At 41.8% G+C, this 20,371-nt stretch overlaps 1 protein-coding gene across 12 annotated transcripts in view; it reads right to left on the bottom strand.

The window, feature by feature from the left end:
- Positions 1-5,222: 5,222 nt before the first annotated feature.
- LOC126080253 (adenylate cyclase type 10-like) overlaps positions 5,223-20,371 on the bottom strand; it is a 63,934-nt gene continuing 48,785 nt past the window's right edge. For 5 of the 12 annotated variants that reach the window (XM_049891517.1, XM_049891538.1, XM_049891521.1 and 2 more), the window contains 9 exons: positions 12,200-12,372; positions 11,439-11,595; positions 8,814-9,018; positions 8,628-8,724; positions 7,900-8,018; positions 7,527-7,644; positions 6,884-7,082; positions 6,166-6,379; positions 5,223-5,656 (listed from right to left, as the gene is read on the bottom strand). In XM_049891517.1, coding sequence (XP_049747474.1) covers positions 5,589-5,656; positions 6,166-6,379; positions 6,884-7,082; positions 7,527-7,644; positions 7,900-8,018; positions 8,628-8,724; positions 8,814-9,018; positions 11,439-11,595; positions 12,200-12,372 — 1,350 coding nt within the window. In that variant the 3' untranslated portion in view covers positions 5,223-5,588. The remainder of the gene's footprint in view (positions 5,657-6,165; positions 6,380-6,883; positions 7,083-7,526; positions 7,645-7,899; positions 8,019-8,627; positions 8,725-8,813; positions 9,019-11,438; positions 11,596-12,199; positions 12,373-20,371) is intronic. The other 7 variants (XM_049891561.1, XM_049891569.1, XM_049891575.1 and 4 more) reach the window with 3 other exon arrangements.

Genomic DNA, 20,371 nt, shown 5'->3' with positions numbered 1-20,371 from the left:
GGTGAGCATTAATATGGGACACAAATATCTTCACTTCTGTGGCCCATTCAGAGAGGTCTAGCTACATACCTCTTCCCCATATCTCCTCGTCTCCAATTTTCCAATCATGTTCCTTCCAAGTCCCTTACCATCTAGCCAAACCATTGGCCACAGCCCATGAATCAGTATACAATCACACATCTGGCCATTTCTCCTTCCAAGCAAAGTGAACAAACAGGTGCACTGCTGGAAGTTCTGCCCATTGGGAGGATTTCCCTTCACCACTGTTCTTTGGGGAGGTCCCAGAATGGGGCTGTAGTGCTGGTGCTGCCCACTTTTGAGTGGTGCCTGCATATCACGTAGAACCATCTGTAAACCAGGCACGAGTTTTCTCTTCCTTGGCCAACTGATCATAAGCAACTCCCCATGAGGCCATAGGTGCAGACTGGAAGATGGAAGGTAATGTGACAGGAGTGGAGACCACAGGCATTTGGGCCACTTCCTCATGCAACTTATGCCTTCAGGTCTTGCTTGGGCCTGATCTCATATACCACTTGCATTTAATGTTGGAGCACCGCTGTGCATGTCCAAGTTTATAGCTCTGTCAGACAACACCCAGTTCATGACAGATAGCTCAGGCTGCATGGTAACTTGGTGGCTTATGGTTAAACATTCAGTTTCTATCTACTAAGGCCCAGTAATAAGCCAAAAGCTGTTTCTCAAAAGGAAACCAGTTACCTGCAGAAGATGGCAGGGCTTTGCCCCCAAATCCTAAGAGTCTATGCTATGATTCACCAATAAAAAACCCATTGCCATTAATTCCAACTCATAGAGACCCTATACGACAGAGTAGAACTGCCCCATAGGGTTTCCAAGGAGTGCCTGATGGATTCGAACTGCCAACCTTTTGGTTAGCAACTGAACTCTTAACTGCTACGCCACCAGCATTTCCTGATTCACCCAGAGTCCTGCCAAAGACTCCAAACAGCATCTCTATCTGCCACTGATACTTCAAGCACCATTAGATCAGCCAGATCACATGGCCCAAGTGGCACAGCAGCTTTCACACCAGCCTAAACTTGTTGCAAAGCCTTCTCTTGTGGGCCCCACTCAAAAGTAGCAGCTTTCTGAGTCACTTGATAAATAGGCTGGAGTAGCACACCCAAATGAGGAATATGTTGCCTCCAAAATCCAAAGAGGCCCACCAGGCATTGTACCTCCTTTTTAGTTGTGCGAGGAGCCACATGCAATAACTTATCCTTTACTTTAGAAGGAATATCTTGACATGCCCCACTGGACCCCTAGAAATTTCACTGAGGTGGAAAGCACCTGAATTTTTGTCAGATTAATTTCCCATCCTTTAGCACGCAAATGTTTTACCAGTAAGTCCAGAGTTATTGACACTTCTTCTTACTAGGTCCAGTCAGCATAATGTCATCAATGTAATAGTGACATCTTGTGGAAGGGAAGGGTGATCAAGGTCCCTGCAAACTACATTATAACATATGGTGAGAGTTGATATAACCATGAGGAAGGCAACTGAAGGTGTATTGCTGGCCTTGCCAGTTGAAGGCAAACTGGTTCTGGTGGTCCTTTGAGACAGGTATGGAGAAAAAGTCATTAGCCAGATAAAAAGCTGCACCAGGAGATGTATTTACTCAAGCAGTAAAACCACATCTGGAACGGCAGCTGCAACTGGAGTCACCACCTGGTTAAGTCTTTGATAATTCACTGTCATTCTTCAATATCCATCCGTTTTTCTGCACAGGCCAAATAGGTGAGTTGAACAGGGATATGGTGGGAATCACAAACCCTGCATACTTCAAGTCCTTTATGGTGGCTGTAATCTCTGCAATCCCTCCTGGGACGTGGTATTGCTTTTGGTTTACTATTTCCTAAGTAGGGGCAGTTCTAATGGCTTACACTCAAGTTTTTCCTACCATAATAGGCCTTACTCCACTTGTCAGGGATCCAATGTGGGGGTTCCTCCAGTTGCTGAGTATATCTATTCTAGTTATGCATTCTGGAACTGGGGAAATCACTACAGGATGGGTTCAGGGGCCCACTGGACCTCCTGTGAGACGGACACAAGCTAAGACTTCATTAATAACCTGACACACCATATGCCCCCACTCTGACTGGTGGGCCACAGTGACATTTTAGGTCTCCTGGAATGAGTCTCAGCTCAGAGTCAGCAACCAGTAATCCCTGAAAATTCTGATTATTTCCTTTTCCCCAATAAACAGTCACTCTCATAAAAGGCCATAGATCCCTTCAGGGAAGGCTGGGAGAAAGATTAGCAGTAAAAGTTTTTGGCAGTGTACTGGAGTCCTTTCTCAAGGGGACCTGGCCTCCCCTTCATTCAAGGCCTGTAAACTCACTCAAGTCTGAGAATTGATTGAGGGACCATGACTATTCTGGCAATTCAAGTTAGAATTACTCTGCTTGTAAAGATCAAATAAATATTCAGTAGATTTCCTATTTCACTCCCAGGATACCATGACTTAGGCAGTCAAATGCCATAAGCCCATATGAGTCAGACTCTTTTGATCATTGCTTTGACTCCACTGTCCATTACAATAACTATGCTCACCTTGTCTTTGTTGATTGAGTGCCACCACTTGGCCCCCTACTACCACGGGGTCCAATCAGCCCCACTGTACTTAGGTGTCTTACGACAGCTCCCACTGTCAAATATGACTTACATAAAATAACAATCACCCACCCAACCCAGTGCCGTCAAGTCGATTTTGACTCAAAATCATAGCAGTCTTCAAAGTTGCTGGGGCTCCCTTCCCAAATTCGTTCCTCACCATTGTGGTAAAAGGTGTGTCCTCTGGACACTTCATGTGTGGGTCTGTGGGTCTAATCTGATAAATCCACTCTAGCATGCCAATCTCCCTAAGCCTTTTGATACCTTATCCTACAGTACACCAAGGCAGTCATTTTACTTCAACTTGATTTAGTGTAGGCCACATGTAATCCATGCTTCAGCCACCCAATTAAATAAACTATTATATCTGGTTCTAACTTCTCAAGCTGAAAAACTGAATGAAGAATCTGTGCTGAGCGGGCCCATATCAATAAACTAAGACTGATTGATCTTTATGTTCCTTGCACATTATACCACACCCTTCATAGCCATTCCCACACATATTCCCCAGGTTTCTGTTGTACACATTAGAAAAGTCAAGCAGTTCTTCTGGCGTGCAGCATACCTCCTCCTGGGTCACACTTTGTACTTTACCTTTTGGGGCTTGCTGGGACTTAAGTCGAGTAATAGGTCTAGACGCCAAAAGGGGTGATGGGGATGTGTTTTAAGAACATTCAGCATTGTCTTGTAAGCACCTGCCTCAGGCAATGACTCACACAAAGACTCTTTTGACACAGCTGGATTAATTTCATTAGATGGGGTGGAGGGGCTAATGGTTTTATTGGCAGGAGTGATTCAATGGAATTTAGGGGCTCAGTGCTCCCACTTCCTGATTATGTGACCATATGTCCCCATCCCAAGTTTCAGGATCCCATTTTTTCCCAATTAATGCTCTCATTTTAACTTCAGACACCACTTGTGGTTGGGAATTGAGTTGGTGTTGTAATTCAGCCACTCTTACGGTAAGACTCTGGCTTTTGTTTTCAGCGACATCAGCTGTTACTACAAGAAAAAAGGCTTTCTTTCAAGGCACAAGTGGAAACTTTGAGGTCGTTTATGCAGTGCTTGAGCTTTGACTCTGAAGTCCTGAACTAATCTGAATCTCTTTCACCACTTTGTTTAGCGAAAGTAGGACCAACCAAGCAGCTTCCTTATACTTCTCATTATGACAAAATTGTAGAAAGATATCAAACGTATTGTCACTCAGAGCCTTGCCTTTCACCAATATGTGACCTATTGGTTGTGATATTTTGTGTTATTTCTGTTACCACCTCACGTCATGGATTAGTGGTGTCCTCTTTACTGCTGGAAGCAGAGTTGTCAACACCTTTAAGACTGAACAGACTTGAGAATCAATTTAGAAAACTCGTCCTTAGATTTTGTTTCTCTAGAACCACTCTTGGAATCAGATGTCTTAGGCTGGGTTGTCTAGAGAAACAAAACCAGTAAAGCATATAAATAAATAAATAAATAAATCTATCTCTCAAAGAAATGGCTCACATGATTGTAGAGGCTGGAATATCCCAAGTCTGTGGGTCAGAATAGAGGCCTCTCTTGATCCACACAGCCACAGAGGCTGATGAATCCAAGATCAGCAGGTCAAATGGCAGGGCTCCCTGCTCACAGGTTGCAAAGCCTGACTAATCCCAAGACCAGCAGGCAAGCAGCCAGTTCAAGTCCCAAGAACCAGAGGTTAGATGAACAGAAGCCGGCTGCAGGATCCAGAGTGAGCAAAAGCAAAAGCATGTGAGTCTTGCCAGAGTGTCCACTTACACGTGATGCAGGCTACACCCCCAAGGAAACTCCCTGACAACTGATTAACCACTCACAGCAGATCCTGTCATAGAGGTGATCACATTATATCGAACCTCATCATGGAAGGGATCACATTATCATACAACTGCCGAACCACTGAGAATCATGGTCCAGCCGAGTTGACACACAACCTTAACGATCACACTCACCTATTATACGTAACTCTGGACTGTAGTTTCATACATACTTAGTACAAAAAGATTTGAAAAGGCTGAAAATAAAAAGATGGGCCGAAGAATACCTAAAATTGCTTCATATCAGAACTTTTGGAGTTCAGCTAAAAAAATGCTCAGAGGAAAATTCATACCCTAAACAAAAATTAAGCATCTCACTCAAATGTCTAAGAAGAAAAACGGTAGAACTGGTAATTAAAAGAGTTGATTCTTTGAAATGAAACAAAAAAACTGTTAGATAACTTAAGGAAGTAAGAAATAACAAGGGGAAATAACCACGAATATAAAAGACACTGAAAATAATCATGAATGTTTATGTTCTAGGACAGGGTGGCAAGGAGTGGTGGAAGTGTGGGGTGGGGTGGTGTGGGGTGGTAAGAAAGACTACAAAGGGGCCCGAAATAACTTTTTAGGTTGACTGAAATGTTCTCTATTATGACTGTGGTAGTGGTTAGTTACATGGGTGTATACATTTGTCAAAACCCATCATTAAACTGGGTGCATTTTCTTGTCTGTACCTCTCAAAAGACTTCTTGCCTTCGTAGGAGCCTGTTACCACATCTGTGGCCAAAGAGGGGCAACATCAAAGCACTCGCACCGCCAGCCTTCCTTAAGTAACGACAACCTCTTGGTTAGAGTTATATTTTCTCATCTGCTAATGGATCTCACCTTGTGTAAGATGGAATCAGTTCAACCCAAAGCCTCTCAGGCCTCCTGTCTGCCCCTGGTTGGAACTTCTGCTACAGTTACACTACTGACTGCTGAGACTTAAGACGGATCTAAGGGTTGTGCTCTCACAAATATACTTTTATTTTGACAAAGATATAGGCAGTAGTGACTGTAAAAGTTTAATATATTTAATATGTACACTATACAGTTTCTTAATAAGGAGAGCTTGGGGCAATTCCTATTGTATTGTGCTATAGACAATAAAGGGAATCATGGTCCCTTCAGATGTTTTGTTGTTGTTAACATACACATTCTTGAATTTCTCCTTCATCCATATTCTCCTTGACATCAGCCACTCTGTCAAATCCTGAAAGCAGGCACATAAAGAATATCACAAAGAATGTTCTCAGCAATTACAAATTTAACTCATGGTCTTGGGAAAGGAGGGGGGTGTTCTGGGTCCCAAGTCAAGGAACTATATTCTCTTTCTTTTTTCTTGTCCCACATCTTACCATTATAGACACTGCATTGTGACTTCTGAGGCCTTCTTTTCCCTTTAGTGGCCATGCAGTCACTCCAAGGGAATGACATAGTTGTTTAAGCCGGGAAGAACTTTCTAAGCCTAAAGGTTATAGATGTGGAAACACAGGGCTGAGAGGGAGTGAAGAAATTGCTCTGGTTAAGAATCTATGGGATCCTTGTCTGCCTAGACTGGGTTCAGCACCAGTGAGACGCGCTTACTACTGGAGCAAGGACTAACTCCTTATATCTGTGTGTTCCTTTACTTTAGAGGTGCAACCTTTGGCTGCTTGTGACTAAGAATCTGAGACGATTCTTTATGACTCTCAGAGAAGGGTTCCAGGAAGGAATGCTTACCCTCTATTCCTAAATGTCCTTCATAAGAATTGTTATCCTCCAGGAATTCTTCCTTCATCCAAATCTTGGTCAAGCAGGTGTCAAAAGGTCTTAACATGTTAGTCAAGGGCATGGATTCTCTCTTTCCACATTTCATTACAGATGCTTTAAGCTCAGAGACCCACTGGTGATAGACAGGGCAGGTGACACATCGAGAGAAGAACTCCTTAAAGTACTGAAAGGAAAGGAAGGGTCATTAGCTCAGGGATTTGTACTTCTTTCCCTAACTCTGCCAGAACTTACAGCAGTCCTCACTGAGGACTGGGGGGACAGGGAGGAGGTACTGACGGCAAAGTGGGCCCAAAAAGCTGGTTCTAGGATACAGAGGAATTAGAATGTGTCTTTTAGACTCAGATGGCAGGGCTGTAGGGAGATGTGTAAATTACAGACTGAGCCATAAGTTGGGTCCACTGAGAAGACCTAATTGGAATTTGGTAGTAGCTGTGCAAACAGGGAAAGTTAAGGAATCCAGTCCTGACCCAGACTCAAGACTATCTGAGAGAGTGGGTGAAGTAGGTGGAAAGACTATATTCATAGGTGGAGAAACCCAAGGCTCAAGTAGGAAAAGGAGACAAAGCCAGTGAAGAGAAGAGTAAGGGAGAGATGAAGGTGGTAGAAAGAGTAACAGAGAGTATAATTAAATGAGTTGCTAGCTTAAGGACAGCGGAGAAAAAGGTACCTTGAGGGTCTGGCTGCAAGTCTCTGGGGGGATGTGTGTGAAGACACTCTCTGGCATTTTGTGCAACATCAGCACCTGGCATTCAAGGAATCGAACAAAACCATGTGAACCAAATAATGAGGCATTTGTTCTTTCCACCAACTGGCGAGCCTTGGAGAGGTGGTGTTCAAACAGGTCCCACTGTGAGTCCTGGGCAAACCTGGAGAGAAAGAGTAACAGCTCTCAGCTCCATCCCCTGCTTGCCAACCACGGCTCTTTCATAAAATCGTCACTTCTTGAAGGCTCTAAGACCTCCTGAACAATCGAATTGTGATACTGGGAACTCACATGCAATGACACTTAAAAAGAGAACAGTGATATTTAGCCTTGCCATAGGTTACTAGAGCACTTAAATGTAATACTCATCCACTCAAAAGGTTACCGTATTACTTAACTCTCAGCCTATAGAACTTCATCCTCAACCTAGAGAACCGTTCTAGTAAGATGGTAGGGTATGGGAGGTGAATGATCTTTAAAAGTAAGTTAGGCAGCTGAACTGTCCTGCCTGGAAGGGTAAAGGAGATAGCTTAAATGATCTCAGGGTGTCCTTACATGTCTACCCTTCCCCACAGACTCTGAGTCAGACTCTCGTGCCCCATATTACCATATGGCCAGGGAAGAGTGGACCCCCAGCATGACATTGCTCTGAGAGGTTAGAACACAGCTGTGCTCATAGTGCTGGATGAAACGTAGACATTCCCCAAAAGGTCGACACAGCAATCCTGTGGGCACAAAGGGTAACCAGGCTAGTATATGTTGTCAAAGCAGGAACTGGGTATAGAAGGTATGGGGCACAGGGGTGGAAAGAAAACCTGAAAGGCAGACACCCCTGAACCACAGTGGTCCCTAGTCCTTAGGGAACCAGGGGCCTCAGCCATGCCTGAGGGACAGGCTCATGACTGCTTCTGTTCCACACCTAGGGCCCCATCCGAGGTCTGAATCACTCAGGAGTACATCAGACCCAGGGCAAGATTTACCTTTTCCGTAGAGCAGCAGATCTAAGCAGGCAGAGTAGAAGCAGGCCAGGCCAAGGACATCACGACCCTGGGAAATGAGCGCCCACTGACTCTCCAGGACATGGACACACAGATCAAATCTGCCAAGAGACAGAGCCACTGGGACCAGTGAGGGAGTAAGGAGGACAATGCAGGAGAGGAAGGGTGTCTAACAGCCTAGGACTCCTCTACATAGCTTCATCTATCCAGGGACCATTTGTAGCTGGGATCGGATGTGTTCCTAGTCAAAAACCAAAACTAAATGAAACCTATTCCGACTCATAGCGATGCTATAGGACAGAGTAGGGTTTCAGAGGAGCGACTGGTGGATTTGAACTGCTGACTTTTTGGTTAGTAGTCGAATTCTTAACTACTGTGCCACCAGGACTCTAACAGTCAAAGGAGGTGGGAAAATGCCTGAGACAACTTCCAGGGTCAAGCTGCTGCAATTCACTACTTCCCTGCAGAAGTGAAAAAAGAAAGACTGGCCATGAGGGAAACGTGTAGCCCACGAGGAATATGTAGCAGCTGACTGCACTCCCACTCCTGACCCCACGCACTTAACACAATGCTTCCTGGGGTGGCTAGGGACAAGACAACCTGATTGTATAAATGGAACAGCATCTCTCTCTCCACCCCATACTTCTCTGGGAGAACACACCCACCCCTCTTAGACAACAAATACAATTGACAAAAAATTATCTTAATACTTCTTCTTCAGAAATGCAGATCTGAAGAGAACTGAGAGAACCAGATTCTCCAGAGCTGGTTTCTTGAAGTGTCTGCATATCTCATAGGCTTGAACACCTGAGGAGGTTAAAGAGCAATGAGTGAGATCTAGCTGTAAGCCTGGACTCTTTAAAAGCCCTAGACCCACCAACCCTAACCACCATTACCCAGGCTGATGGAGAAATCAAGATGGCCGAGGCAGAGTTTGGTATAGGCTAAGGCCTGCATGAGCTGGGCTGTGGCCAACAATTCCTCCCTGGAGAACCAACATACGCTGCTCTTCTGAATGGCCATCTTCTCAGAGTGCAGCCACTTCTCCCTGTCACCCATGCTTTGTGAGTACTTAGAGAGGTCCACATAAGTAGAGATAACCTGTGGGACAGCAAACATGGGCAAAATATCCCCATTGTACTTTCACACCAGATGTCCACCTTGTCCCTTTCCTGTGTCAGAACCCACTATGATACCCTGTTGCTCAACCAATCTGAATCCTTGGTGTCCCTACCACTTGCCTCTACTCTTGCTATGAAAACATACTCCTCCTAATTTGATCATTCTCACAAGATCATTCCCACCTTGAAATAAACCACTTTTTCTACTTGCCCCTCTCTTTCCTCCCTAACCCAAGACTTTGTCCTTCGAAACACTGGTCAAACTGTACCTCTTCTGTGTTTTCTCAATTAAAGCCTCTGATTCTTCCTTGGAGCTCTTCAGAACTGCTGCCTAGAATCTCTATTATAATTATAGCTAGTTGATAGCTCTCTTCTTGAAACATCATCTTCACCAGGTTTCCAGGATACTATGCTTTTTTGGTTTTCCTCCAACCTTCCTGGCAACTGAGACCTGGCAGGAGGTCTCAAGTTTCCTTTGCTGGTTTCTCATCACCCTGACCTCTTAAAAATGGAGATTTTTAACTCAGTCTGTGGACCTCTTCTCTTTTCTACATTCAGACCCTTGGTGACCTTGGCTCAGGTTCATGGTTTTAAATATTTACATGCTGATGAATCCCACATTTCTATTTCCAACCCAGACCTCTTCCCTGAACCCTAGAGGTGTCTATTCAACTGCCTATTCAACATCTCCACATGGATGTCTAACAGGCATCTCAAGTTAAACACGTCCAAATCTGCTCCCAAATTTCCCCCAAATATGTTCCTCCTGAAGACTTTCCCATTACAATTACGAGCATCTCTATCCTTCTAGAAGCCCAGGCCCCAAGTCTTAAAGTTATTCCTAACTTTTCTTTTCTCACATCCCAGAACTGATCCATCAGTTGCTCCAAAGACTTCTTGGTTAAAGCACAAATGATTCACACAGTGGACAACTCAAATATTCCCTTTGGTGTTCAAGTGCATCACACACATTAGGTTTACTCTCCTAACTTGATTATTTTAAGGTTTACATGAAAATAAGTTATATACACTCCAATGAGCAGAAGACATGACTGGACATTTCATAAAAACGTAAATATATGTGACCAATAAACATGAGAATGTTTTTTATTAACAGATACATATTAAACCACCATATAACTTTCATTCGTAGATTATCAAGTTCAAAAAGACTGATAATCAGCTCTACCTCTCAAAAGGCCACTCTTCCCTACCTCTACTGCCCCTGCTATGGTCCAAGCTACCACCATTCTCTTGAATGTGTTACAGCAAGAGCCTCCCAACTAGCCTTCCTGCTTCCATCCTCGATCTCCTCTTCAGTTTGTTCTCAGTATAGCAGCCAGAATAATCTTATCAAAATGCAATTTGACCCTTCTTCTCAGAACCACCAGTGGCTTCCCATCTCTTTCAGAGTAAAAGCCAAAACCCCTACAGTGGCCTACGAGGCCTGCACCATCTGCCACCCCAGCCCTCTCCAATCTCTCTGATCTCCTGGTTGTCTCCTCTCCTCTTCCTCCCCTTGAGTCACAATGGCCTCCTCACTGTTCTTACATACAAAGGGCATGCATTATGCATTCACTGTGTCCTCTGTCTGGATACTCTTCCCCAGACATCCATGTGGCTTTCTCACCTCTTTCAGATATTTACTCAAATGCCACCTTCTCAGTGAGGCTTTCTCTGATCACCTCATTTAAAACTGCAACTCCACCACCCAGAAGTCCATATCCTTCTACCTCCATTTTATTTTTCTCCATTGCACTTACTATCGCCTAACATACTGTATATTTTACTCATTTATCATCTGTTTTCTCAGTGTAAAGATCAGACCCTGGCACATAACTGGTGTTCATCAAATATTTGTTGATGAATAGGAGAAAAAGACAGAGAGAGCCAGATATGGAAATTTGGAAGACATATTTTCTTTCCTTCTTTTTTCCCTAAATCAGCAATTCTAACCCCTCTAAAACAAGGACTTATTTGAGAATTTGATAAAAGCTATGACCCTTTTTCTACATCCCCAAAACCAGTTGCCATCAAGTCGATTCCAACTCATGGCAAACTCATGTGTTTCAGAGTAGAACTGTGCTTCAGAGGGTTTTCAAGGGGTATAATCTTTTGGAAGCAGACTGCCAGGACTTTCTTCCAAGGCACCTCTGGGTGGATCTGAACTGCCAACCTTTTGGTTAGCAGATGAGCACTTAACCATTTGTGCCACCCAGGGTGTTCTTTTGAATATACACACAAAATTCTGTATTCAATTCAGGGAGTTCACAATAATCCCATACCTGGAAACCCCTCCATAAACTCCAAATTGGTAAGCCTTGCTCAAACACATAATCAGTGGTGTCCAGTTAAGCCCGGGCTATTGTGGAACCATGCCAAAACCAAGAACTTGCTCACCTGGGCTTCATTTGAGAACTCCTCGGCTGAATTCTTCTGCATGAGCGTGGCCAGGTAGGCAAACCTGCGATTGCTGGCTGTGGTCTCCAGGTTATAGAGCTGCCAGAGCAGGGAGAGGCAATGCACCCGTTGCTGCAGTACTGCCAACTTCTTCTTACTGTCGTGACACACAGGATGGTTGGCACACCCTTATCCTGCACAACTCCCCAACTGTGCCTCCCCACAAGAAATTCAAGTCTACTCAACACAGTGCCACCTCCAGACTTTCAAACTCAAATGCTCCTGGGGTCCCACTGCTTCTAACCCCATATGCCATTTTAATTCTTCCCTCTTGACCAGGAAAAGTTTAGAGAGATTTTTTAAAAAGTTAATTCTTTGGGTTTCTATTTTTGGTGAAGGTATTTCCTATAAATTACTATAGCTTAATAATTACGGGTAATTTAATGTTATTTCTTTACTGTATATATGGATAGTAATACATGTATCTATGCATGTGTTTGTAAATAGATATACACACAAATATATGTATCTTTATTTCAAAGAGATAGTGTATTACTACTCTCCAAAATCAAAAGGAGTCTTCATTCTGCTATGTTTCACTGGCTGGGGGAGTAAGGTGGAAGAGCTAGAAATGGTAACTGTATGTACTTGAAAAGAGGAGTTTTAGGGCAATAGATGCAAAGCTCCAGGCTGGGTCCTAGTTGAGGTACAGTTCTCTGTGGCCCTAAAGGGGACCAGGGTAAGTTGGACTGGCTTCTCACTTCTCACTAGGGTTGTTTGGAGGCTGGCTCAGGAAACAGGAATACCAATATTTTTCCAGGAATGTTTGGAAAAGGACACCAAACCAGGTCCAAGGGAAACTCCTTTTCAGCAGTCGAAGGGCTTGCCTAGCCAATTTTTTGGCCAAGGTGATCTGTCCTATGTTGAAACAGACCTGGAGATGGGAAAATGAGCAACAGTAATATAAATGTGGGAATAGTACATGGACACGGTTCTGAACATCACACACTGGCTATTTTATTTGGGGATGTGTAGCCGAGATGACTGAGGTGCTGGGGGTGAGTTGGGTTGGAGCAGAGCCTGGTCAGCAGTCACACTAACAAGCACCAGGAGGGCCATAAGCAAGTAAAGGGGTGAGAAAACAGAATGATGGAGAAGGTACCCTCCTTTCTCATATTTCACACATGTGGCACTGAGCAGTAGAGAAAGCTGTGATTTAGGAAGAGATATTGCTAGAATAGGACAGGATAGTCATTTAGGTAGAGACTCAGATGCTCTCAGATGCTACAGAAACAGTCTGAAATATCACCAAATCCCCCGTTTCTCCTTCACAGGTTGTGCCACCATAGCTGACATGGGTGGGGCTTGGGGAGGTGATCATAGACCTTCACATTCTAAGGCTCAACCCATGAAGTAATAAAGATTATGTGATTCCAGAATAGTCTTGGGAAGGCTGCACAATAACTTCTTATGAAGGGAAAAGAAATAATTATTTCACTTTGCTCTAAAGGCCTCTCTGTTAAAGCACAAATAATGCACCACAGTGGACAACTCAAATATGCCCTTTTGCATTCAAGTGCATGATACATGTTACGCTTATTCTCCTAACCAGGTTATTTTAAGGTTTACATAAATATATATGACCAATAAACATATGAGAATGTTTCTTATCAAGAAATACATATTAAAACACCACTTGGCTTTCATTTATAGATTACTTTCATTTATAATTACCAAGTTTAAAAAGACAGATAATTGGCAAGGATATGAAGAAATAAGAAAAATCAAAATTGATATAATATTTTTAGTAGGCAATTTGGCAATACACTTATTAAATGTAAGACTGTCCATATCTTCTGCCTTAGCATCTCCAGCCCTGGAAATTTCTCTCACAGAAACAGTCTCATGAGACAAGAAAGAGAAATTTACAAGAATATTCACTGTAGCAATGTTTATAATAACCAAAAATTAGGGACAACCTAAATGCACATAAAGGGGAAGATGGTTACATCCACTATGATGCATCCATTAACGGAGTACTTGTAGCTGTGAACTGTGTGATGGATGCGTACAGCAACATGCAAATATGTTCAATCTGTACTAAGAACGAAAGTCAGCTGCAGAACAGAGTGTAGAATATGATCCTATTAAAAGTAACTAAAATGATGATATTGCTATGTAACAGCTGGTGGAATATGCACCCAATTACTAATTATGTTATGAGTTTAGTGGGGACTCTCCCTGGCAATCTGCTCCTGGAAAGATTATGGCCTCGGAAACCCTAGTGGGGAGTTCTACTCTGTCCTGTAGGGCTGCTGTGAGTTGGAATTAACTTGATGGCACGCAACAACTCTCTGTATTTTATGTTTCTCTGTTTTGAATTTGTATAACCTTTTATCACATTTATAATCGCACATCAAAAAACAAAAAATTAGAGGAGGCAGGGCCAAGATGCTGGAGTAGTCAGATCCCTCTTACAACAAAGACTTGAAAAAACAAGTGAATTGATCATATGACAAACTAGGAGCCCTGTACACCAAAAGCAAAGTTCGGGAACCGGACTGAGCGGCAGGGGGAGGGAAAAACAGTTAAGCAGCAGCAAGGAGTTGCCAGACCTGACCCGGCAAGAACTGGTGCCCCAAAGGCTGATTCCAGTAGCATTCAGGACACGTTTTCTACGTCGAGAGAGAACAAGCAGCAGAGAGCCTGCTCAACCCTCCAGGAGGGAGAAGTGGCCTTCAGTTAGCAAAAATTAAGTACCTGCATTTAACCTACTGCGATCCAAACATACTCCTTCGGGAAAAACCTCACTCCCACTTACCTGCTCCTTTCCTGCTCCGTACTGGGTTCCAGCCGGCTGCATCCTGCCCTTGCCCTGAGCCACTCTCCCAGCCTTGGAGAGGGAACAAGTTAACAAACAGGGAAAAAATAATTTGCTGGCTCCTTTTTTTTTTTTCTAAGCCGGGAACTCAGGGCAGAAACAGCTCCTTTACCCAGGGACAGGCATAAGGGGTCCACGGACTTTAAATGCCTTTCACTACTGCATAGACCTGTGCGAGCTCATTTTAACAGTGTAGGCCCTCATTAAAAAAATTAGCACAGTAAAATAGAGTATATACCTGAAGTCTAACTTCAACTGTTTCAGCTACATGGTGGAAAGGTAGGTTCGTGACATCTGACACCGTTCTGTCTATTAAGCATGATCCTCACCTACCCGTATCAGGGCCCTGAGGACTGCTGGTTCCACGCATGACACCAAGCTACCCGTGACAGGGGTCCAAGAATAAGTGGTACCTCCCAGTACTTACAGCCAACAGCAGTGGGTGCCCATAGTCTGGCTGCAAAACCCACCCACCTACACGCTCTAAGGAACAGCGGCATGCTTTCCTCACAGATACTCAAGGGCGGTTGTCAGCCCCCTGCCTCGCTCAGTGTGTGACACCCACTACTGCAGCCAGATACCTGTGCATACACCAATCACCCTTCCTTGTCTAGGACAGCAAGTGAGGCCTGTACCACACACTTGGTGACTGACTACCAGGACACCTGAGCTGAATCCATATAAGAAGAGTGAACGGACTGCTAGGCTCACATACCTGGTAACAGCTCTAACCACCTGGTGACAGGATGTTAGAGCTTCTAAGGCCCCAATAATCAAACTAGCTCATTCAAGCAGCCTATTTGGGCATATCAAAAAACAAAACAAGAAGCTAGGACACAGTAAGAAAACATAAAACACATACAATAACTTATCGATGGCTTGGCGACAACAGTCTATATCAAATCACATAAAGAGGCAGACCACAATGACTTCAGCAAGCTTCCAAAACAAAGAATCAAGAAATCTTCTGGATGAAGATAACTTCCTGGAATTACAGGAGTACAATACAAAAGATTAATATACAGGACTCTTCAAGAGATCAGGAAAGAGATCAGGCAAAATGCAGAACTAGCCAAGCAGCATGGAGACAACGCATTAGGGGAACTTAAGCTGATTAGACAAGAGCGTAATGACAAATTTAATAGGCTGTAAGAATGCAGAGAGAGACAGCAAACAGAAATCCAGAAGATTAACAATAAAGTTTCAGAATTAGACAGTTCAACAGAAAGTCATAAGAGCAGAATTAAGGCAATGGAACTCAGAATCAATGAGACTGAAGATAAAGCACTTGGCACCAACATATTTGAGGAAAAATCAGATGAATGACTAAAAAAAAAGAAGAAACTCTAACAATTATGCAGGACTCTATCAAGAGGAATAATCTACAAGTGATTGGAGTAGCAGAAAGGGAGGAAGAGAATAACAGGAAATACAGAGAGAATTGTTGAAGATTTGTTGGCAGAAAACTTGCCTGATATTGTGAAAGATGAGAAGATAACTATCCATGATGCTCATCGAACCCCACACAAGGCAGATCCCGAAAGAAAGTCACCAAGACATATTATAATCAAACTTACCAAAACCAAAGAGCAGCTAGGGATAAACAAAAAGTCGTCTACCAAGGAGAGTCAATAAGACTAAGCTCTGATACTCAGCAGAAACCATGCAGGCAAGAAAGCAATGGGATGACATATATAAAGCCTTAAAGGAAAAAAATTGCTAACTAAGAATTACATATCCAGCAAAACTGTCTCTCAAATATGGTGGCAAAATTAGGACATTTCCAGACAAACAGAAGTTTAGGGAATTTGCAAAAACCAAACCAAAATTATAAGAAATACTAAAGGAGTCCTCTGGTTAGAAAGTCAGTAATATCAGAGAACCACCCAAAACTAGAACACATGACAGAGTGACCAGATATCAACCCAGATAGGGAAATCACAAAAATAAATCAAGGCTAAAACACCTGAAACAGGGAAACAGAGACATCATTACGTAAAATATGACATTAAAAAAAGGGGGGACTAAAAAATGTAGTCATAGATCTTTCATATAGAGAGTCAAGGCAATATAAAGAAATAAAGGATTGCTTTAAACTTAGAAAAATAGGGGTAAATATTAAGGCAACCACAAAGGAAACTAACAATCCTACACATCAAAATAAAAAACAAGAAAAACATCAAGACTCAGCAAATACAAAATCAATAACAATGAGAAAGAAGAAAATATGTAAAGAAAAATGACTCAGCACAGGAAATTAAGTGGAACAAAGAAGCTGTTAACACACACAAAAAGACATCAAAACGACAACACTGAACTCATACCTATCAATAATTATGCTGAATGTAAATGGACTGAATGCACCAATAAAGAGACAGAGAGTGGCAGAGTGGATAAAAAAACACGATCTGTCTATTTTTTGCCTACAAGAGACACACCTTAGCCTTAAACACACAAACTAAAACTCAAAGGATGGAAAAGAATATATCAAGCAAACAACAATCAAAAAAGAGGAGGAGTGGCAATATTAATTTCTGACAAAATAGACTTTAAAATCCATCACAAAGGATAAGGAAGGATACTATATAATGATTAAAAGGCCAATATATCAGGAGGACATAACCATAATATTTATGTCCCCAAAGACAGAGCTCCAAAATACATAAAAAAAACTGTAAGAGCATTGAAAAGAGAGACAAACAGCTCCACAATAATAGTAGGAGACATCAACATACCACTTTCAGTGAAGGACAGAACATACAGGAAGAAGCTCAATAAAGACACACAAGATTTAAATGCCACAATCAACTGACTTGACCTCACAGACATATACAGAACACTCCAAGCAGCCAAGTATACTTTCTTTTCCAACGCACATAAAACATTCTCTAGGATAGACCACATATTAGTCATGAAGCAAACCTTAACAGACTCCAAAACAATGAAATATTACAAAGCATCTTTTCTGACCATAAAGCCATAAAATTAGAAAGAATAACAGAAAAAGCAAGGAAAAAAAAATCAAACACATGGAAACTGAACAATACCTTGCACAAAACCGACTGGGTTATAGAAGAAATTAAGGACAGAATAAAGAAATTCATAGAATCAGATTAGAATGAAAAGACATCCTACCAGAACCTTTGGGACACCGAAAAAGCAGAGCTCAGAAGGTCAATTTATAGCAATAAATGCACACATCCAAAAAGAAAAAAGGGCCAAGATCTAAGATTTAATCCTACAACTCAAACAAACAGAACAGCAAAAGAAACCCTTGGGCACCAGAAGAAAGCAAATAATAAAAACTGGAGCTGAATTAAATGAAATAAAGAAAGGAAAAACAATTGAAAGAGCTAACGAGACCAAAAGCTGGTTCTTCCAAAAGATCAATAAAATCAATAAAACACTGGCCAAACTGACAAAAGACAAAGAAGAGAGAAAGCAAATAACCTGAATAAGAAATGAGATGGGCAATATCACAACAGACCCAACTGAAATTAAAAGAATCAGAATACTATGAAAAATTATACTCTTAACAAATTTGAAAACCTAGAGGAAATGGACAAATTCCTAGAAACGCACTCCCTACCAAAACTAACACAGAGGTAGAACAACTAAATAAACCCATAACAAAAGAAGAGATTGAAAGGGTAATTAAAAAACTCCCAACAACAACAACAAAAAAGCCCTGCTGACAGCTTCACTGGAGAATTCTACCAAACTTTCAGAGAAGACTTAACACCACTACTACCAAAGGTATTTCAGAGCACAGAAAAGGATGGAATACTCCAAACTCATTTTACGAAGCCAGCATATCCCTGATACCAAAATCAGGTAAAGACGCCAGAAACGAAGAAAATTACAGGCCAATATCCCTCATGAACTTAGATGTAAGAATCCTCAACAAAATTCCAGCCAACAGAATTCAATAACATATCAAAAAAATAACTCACCATGACCAAATGGGATTCACACCAGGTACGCAGGGATGGTCTAACATTAGAAAAGCATCAGTGTAATCTACCAAATAAATAATAGACAAGTACCACATGATCTTATCAACTGATGCAAAAAAGATATTTGACAAAGTCCAACACCCATTCAGGATAAAAACTCTTCAGCAAAACAGGAATAGAACTTCCTCAACATAATAAAGGGTATTTATACAAAGCCCACAGCCAGCATCATCCTAAATGGAGAGTCTGAAAGCACTGCCCTTGAGAATGGTACCAGACACAGATGCCCTTTATCACCACTGTTATTCAACATCATGCTGGAGGTCCTAGCCAGAGCAATTTAGGCTAGAAAAAGAAATAAAGGGCATCCAAACTGGTAAGAGAGAAGTAAAAGTATTTTTATTTGCAGATAATATAAACTTATACACAGAAAACCCCAAAGGGTCCACAAGAAAACTACTGGAACTAATAAAAGATTTCAGCAAAGTATGATACAAAATAAACATACAAAAACCAGTTGGATTCCTCTACACCAAGGTCAAAGACAATGTCAAAGACAATGTCAAAGAAGAAATCACCAAATCAATACCATTTACAATAGACCCCAAGAAGATAAAATACTTAGGAATACATCTAACCAGAGACATAAAAGACCTATATAAAGGAAGCTACAAGACAGTACTGCAAAAAACCAAGACACCTACGCAAGTGGAAAAACATATCTTGCTCGTGGATAGGAAGACTCAACATTGTGAAAATGTCTATTCTACCCAAAGCAATCTACAGATACAATGCAATCCCGATCCAAATTCCAATGGCATTTTTTAATGAGATGGAGACACATCACCAACTTAATATGGAAAAGGAAGAGGCTCTGGATAAGTATTACTGAATAAGAACAAAGTGCGAGGCCTCACACTACCTGATTTTAGAACCTATTATACCACCGCAGTAGTCAGAACAGCCTGGTACTGGTACAACAACAGATACATAGACCAATGGAACAGAACGGAGAATCCAGACATAAATTCATCAACCTATGAGCAGCCGATATTTGACAAAGGCCCAAAGTCCATTAAGTGAGGAAGAGACAGTCTCTTTAACAAATGGTGTTGGCATAACTGGATATCCATCTGCAAAAAAAATGAAACAAGACCCGTATCTCATACTGTGCACAAAAACTAACTTGAAATGGATCAAAGACCTAAACACAAAATCTAAAACGATAAAGATTATGGAAAAAATAGGGACAATGCTAGGAGCCCACATACATGGCATAAACAGTATACAAAACATTATTAACAATGTACAAACACCAGAAGAGAAACTAGATAACTGGGAGCTCCTAAAAATCAAACACTTATGCTCATCCAAAGACTTCACCAAAAGAGTAAAAAGACAAGCTACAGACTGGGAAAAAACTTTTGGTTATGGCAAATCTGATCAATGGCTCATCTCTAAAATCTATAAGATACTGCAAAACCTCAACAACAAAAAGACAAATAACCCAATTAAAAAATGTGCAAAGGATATGAACAGGCACTTCATCAAAGAAGACATTCAGGCGGCTAAAAGACAGATGAGGAAATGCTCACAATCATTAATCATTAGAGAAGTGCAAATCAAAACTATAATGAGATACCATCTCACGCCAACAAAGCTGGCATTAATCCAAAAAACACAAAATAATAAATGTTGGAGAGGCTGTGGAGAGACTGGAACACTTATACACTGCTGGCGAGAATGTAAAATGGTACAACCACTTTGGAAATTGATTTGCCATTTCCTTAGAAGGCTAGAAATAGAACTACCATACAATCCAGAAATTCCACTCCTTGGAATATATCCTAGAGAAATAAGAGCCTTCCAAAAAAAAAAAAAAATTTTTTTTTTTAACCTGAACAGATACATACACATCCATGTTCACTGCAACACTGTTTACAATAGCAAAAAGATGCAAACAACCAAGGTGCCCATCAACGGATGAATGGATAAACAAATTATGGTATATTCACACAATGGAATACCACACAACAATAAAGAACAACAATGAATCCATGAAACATCTCAACATGGAGGAACCTCGAAGGCATTAC

Source organism: Elephas maximus, chromosome 1 (assembly GCF_024166365.1).
Source record: "Elephas maximus indicus isolate mEleMax1 chromosome 1, mEleMax1 primary haplotype, whole genome shotgun sequence".
NCBI classification, from domain to species: Eukaryota; Metazoa; Chordata; class Mammalia; order Proboscidea; family Elephantidae; genus Elephas; species Elephas maximus.
This window is presented reverse-complemented; position numbering and strand designations above follow the sequence as displayed.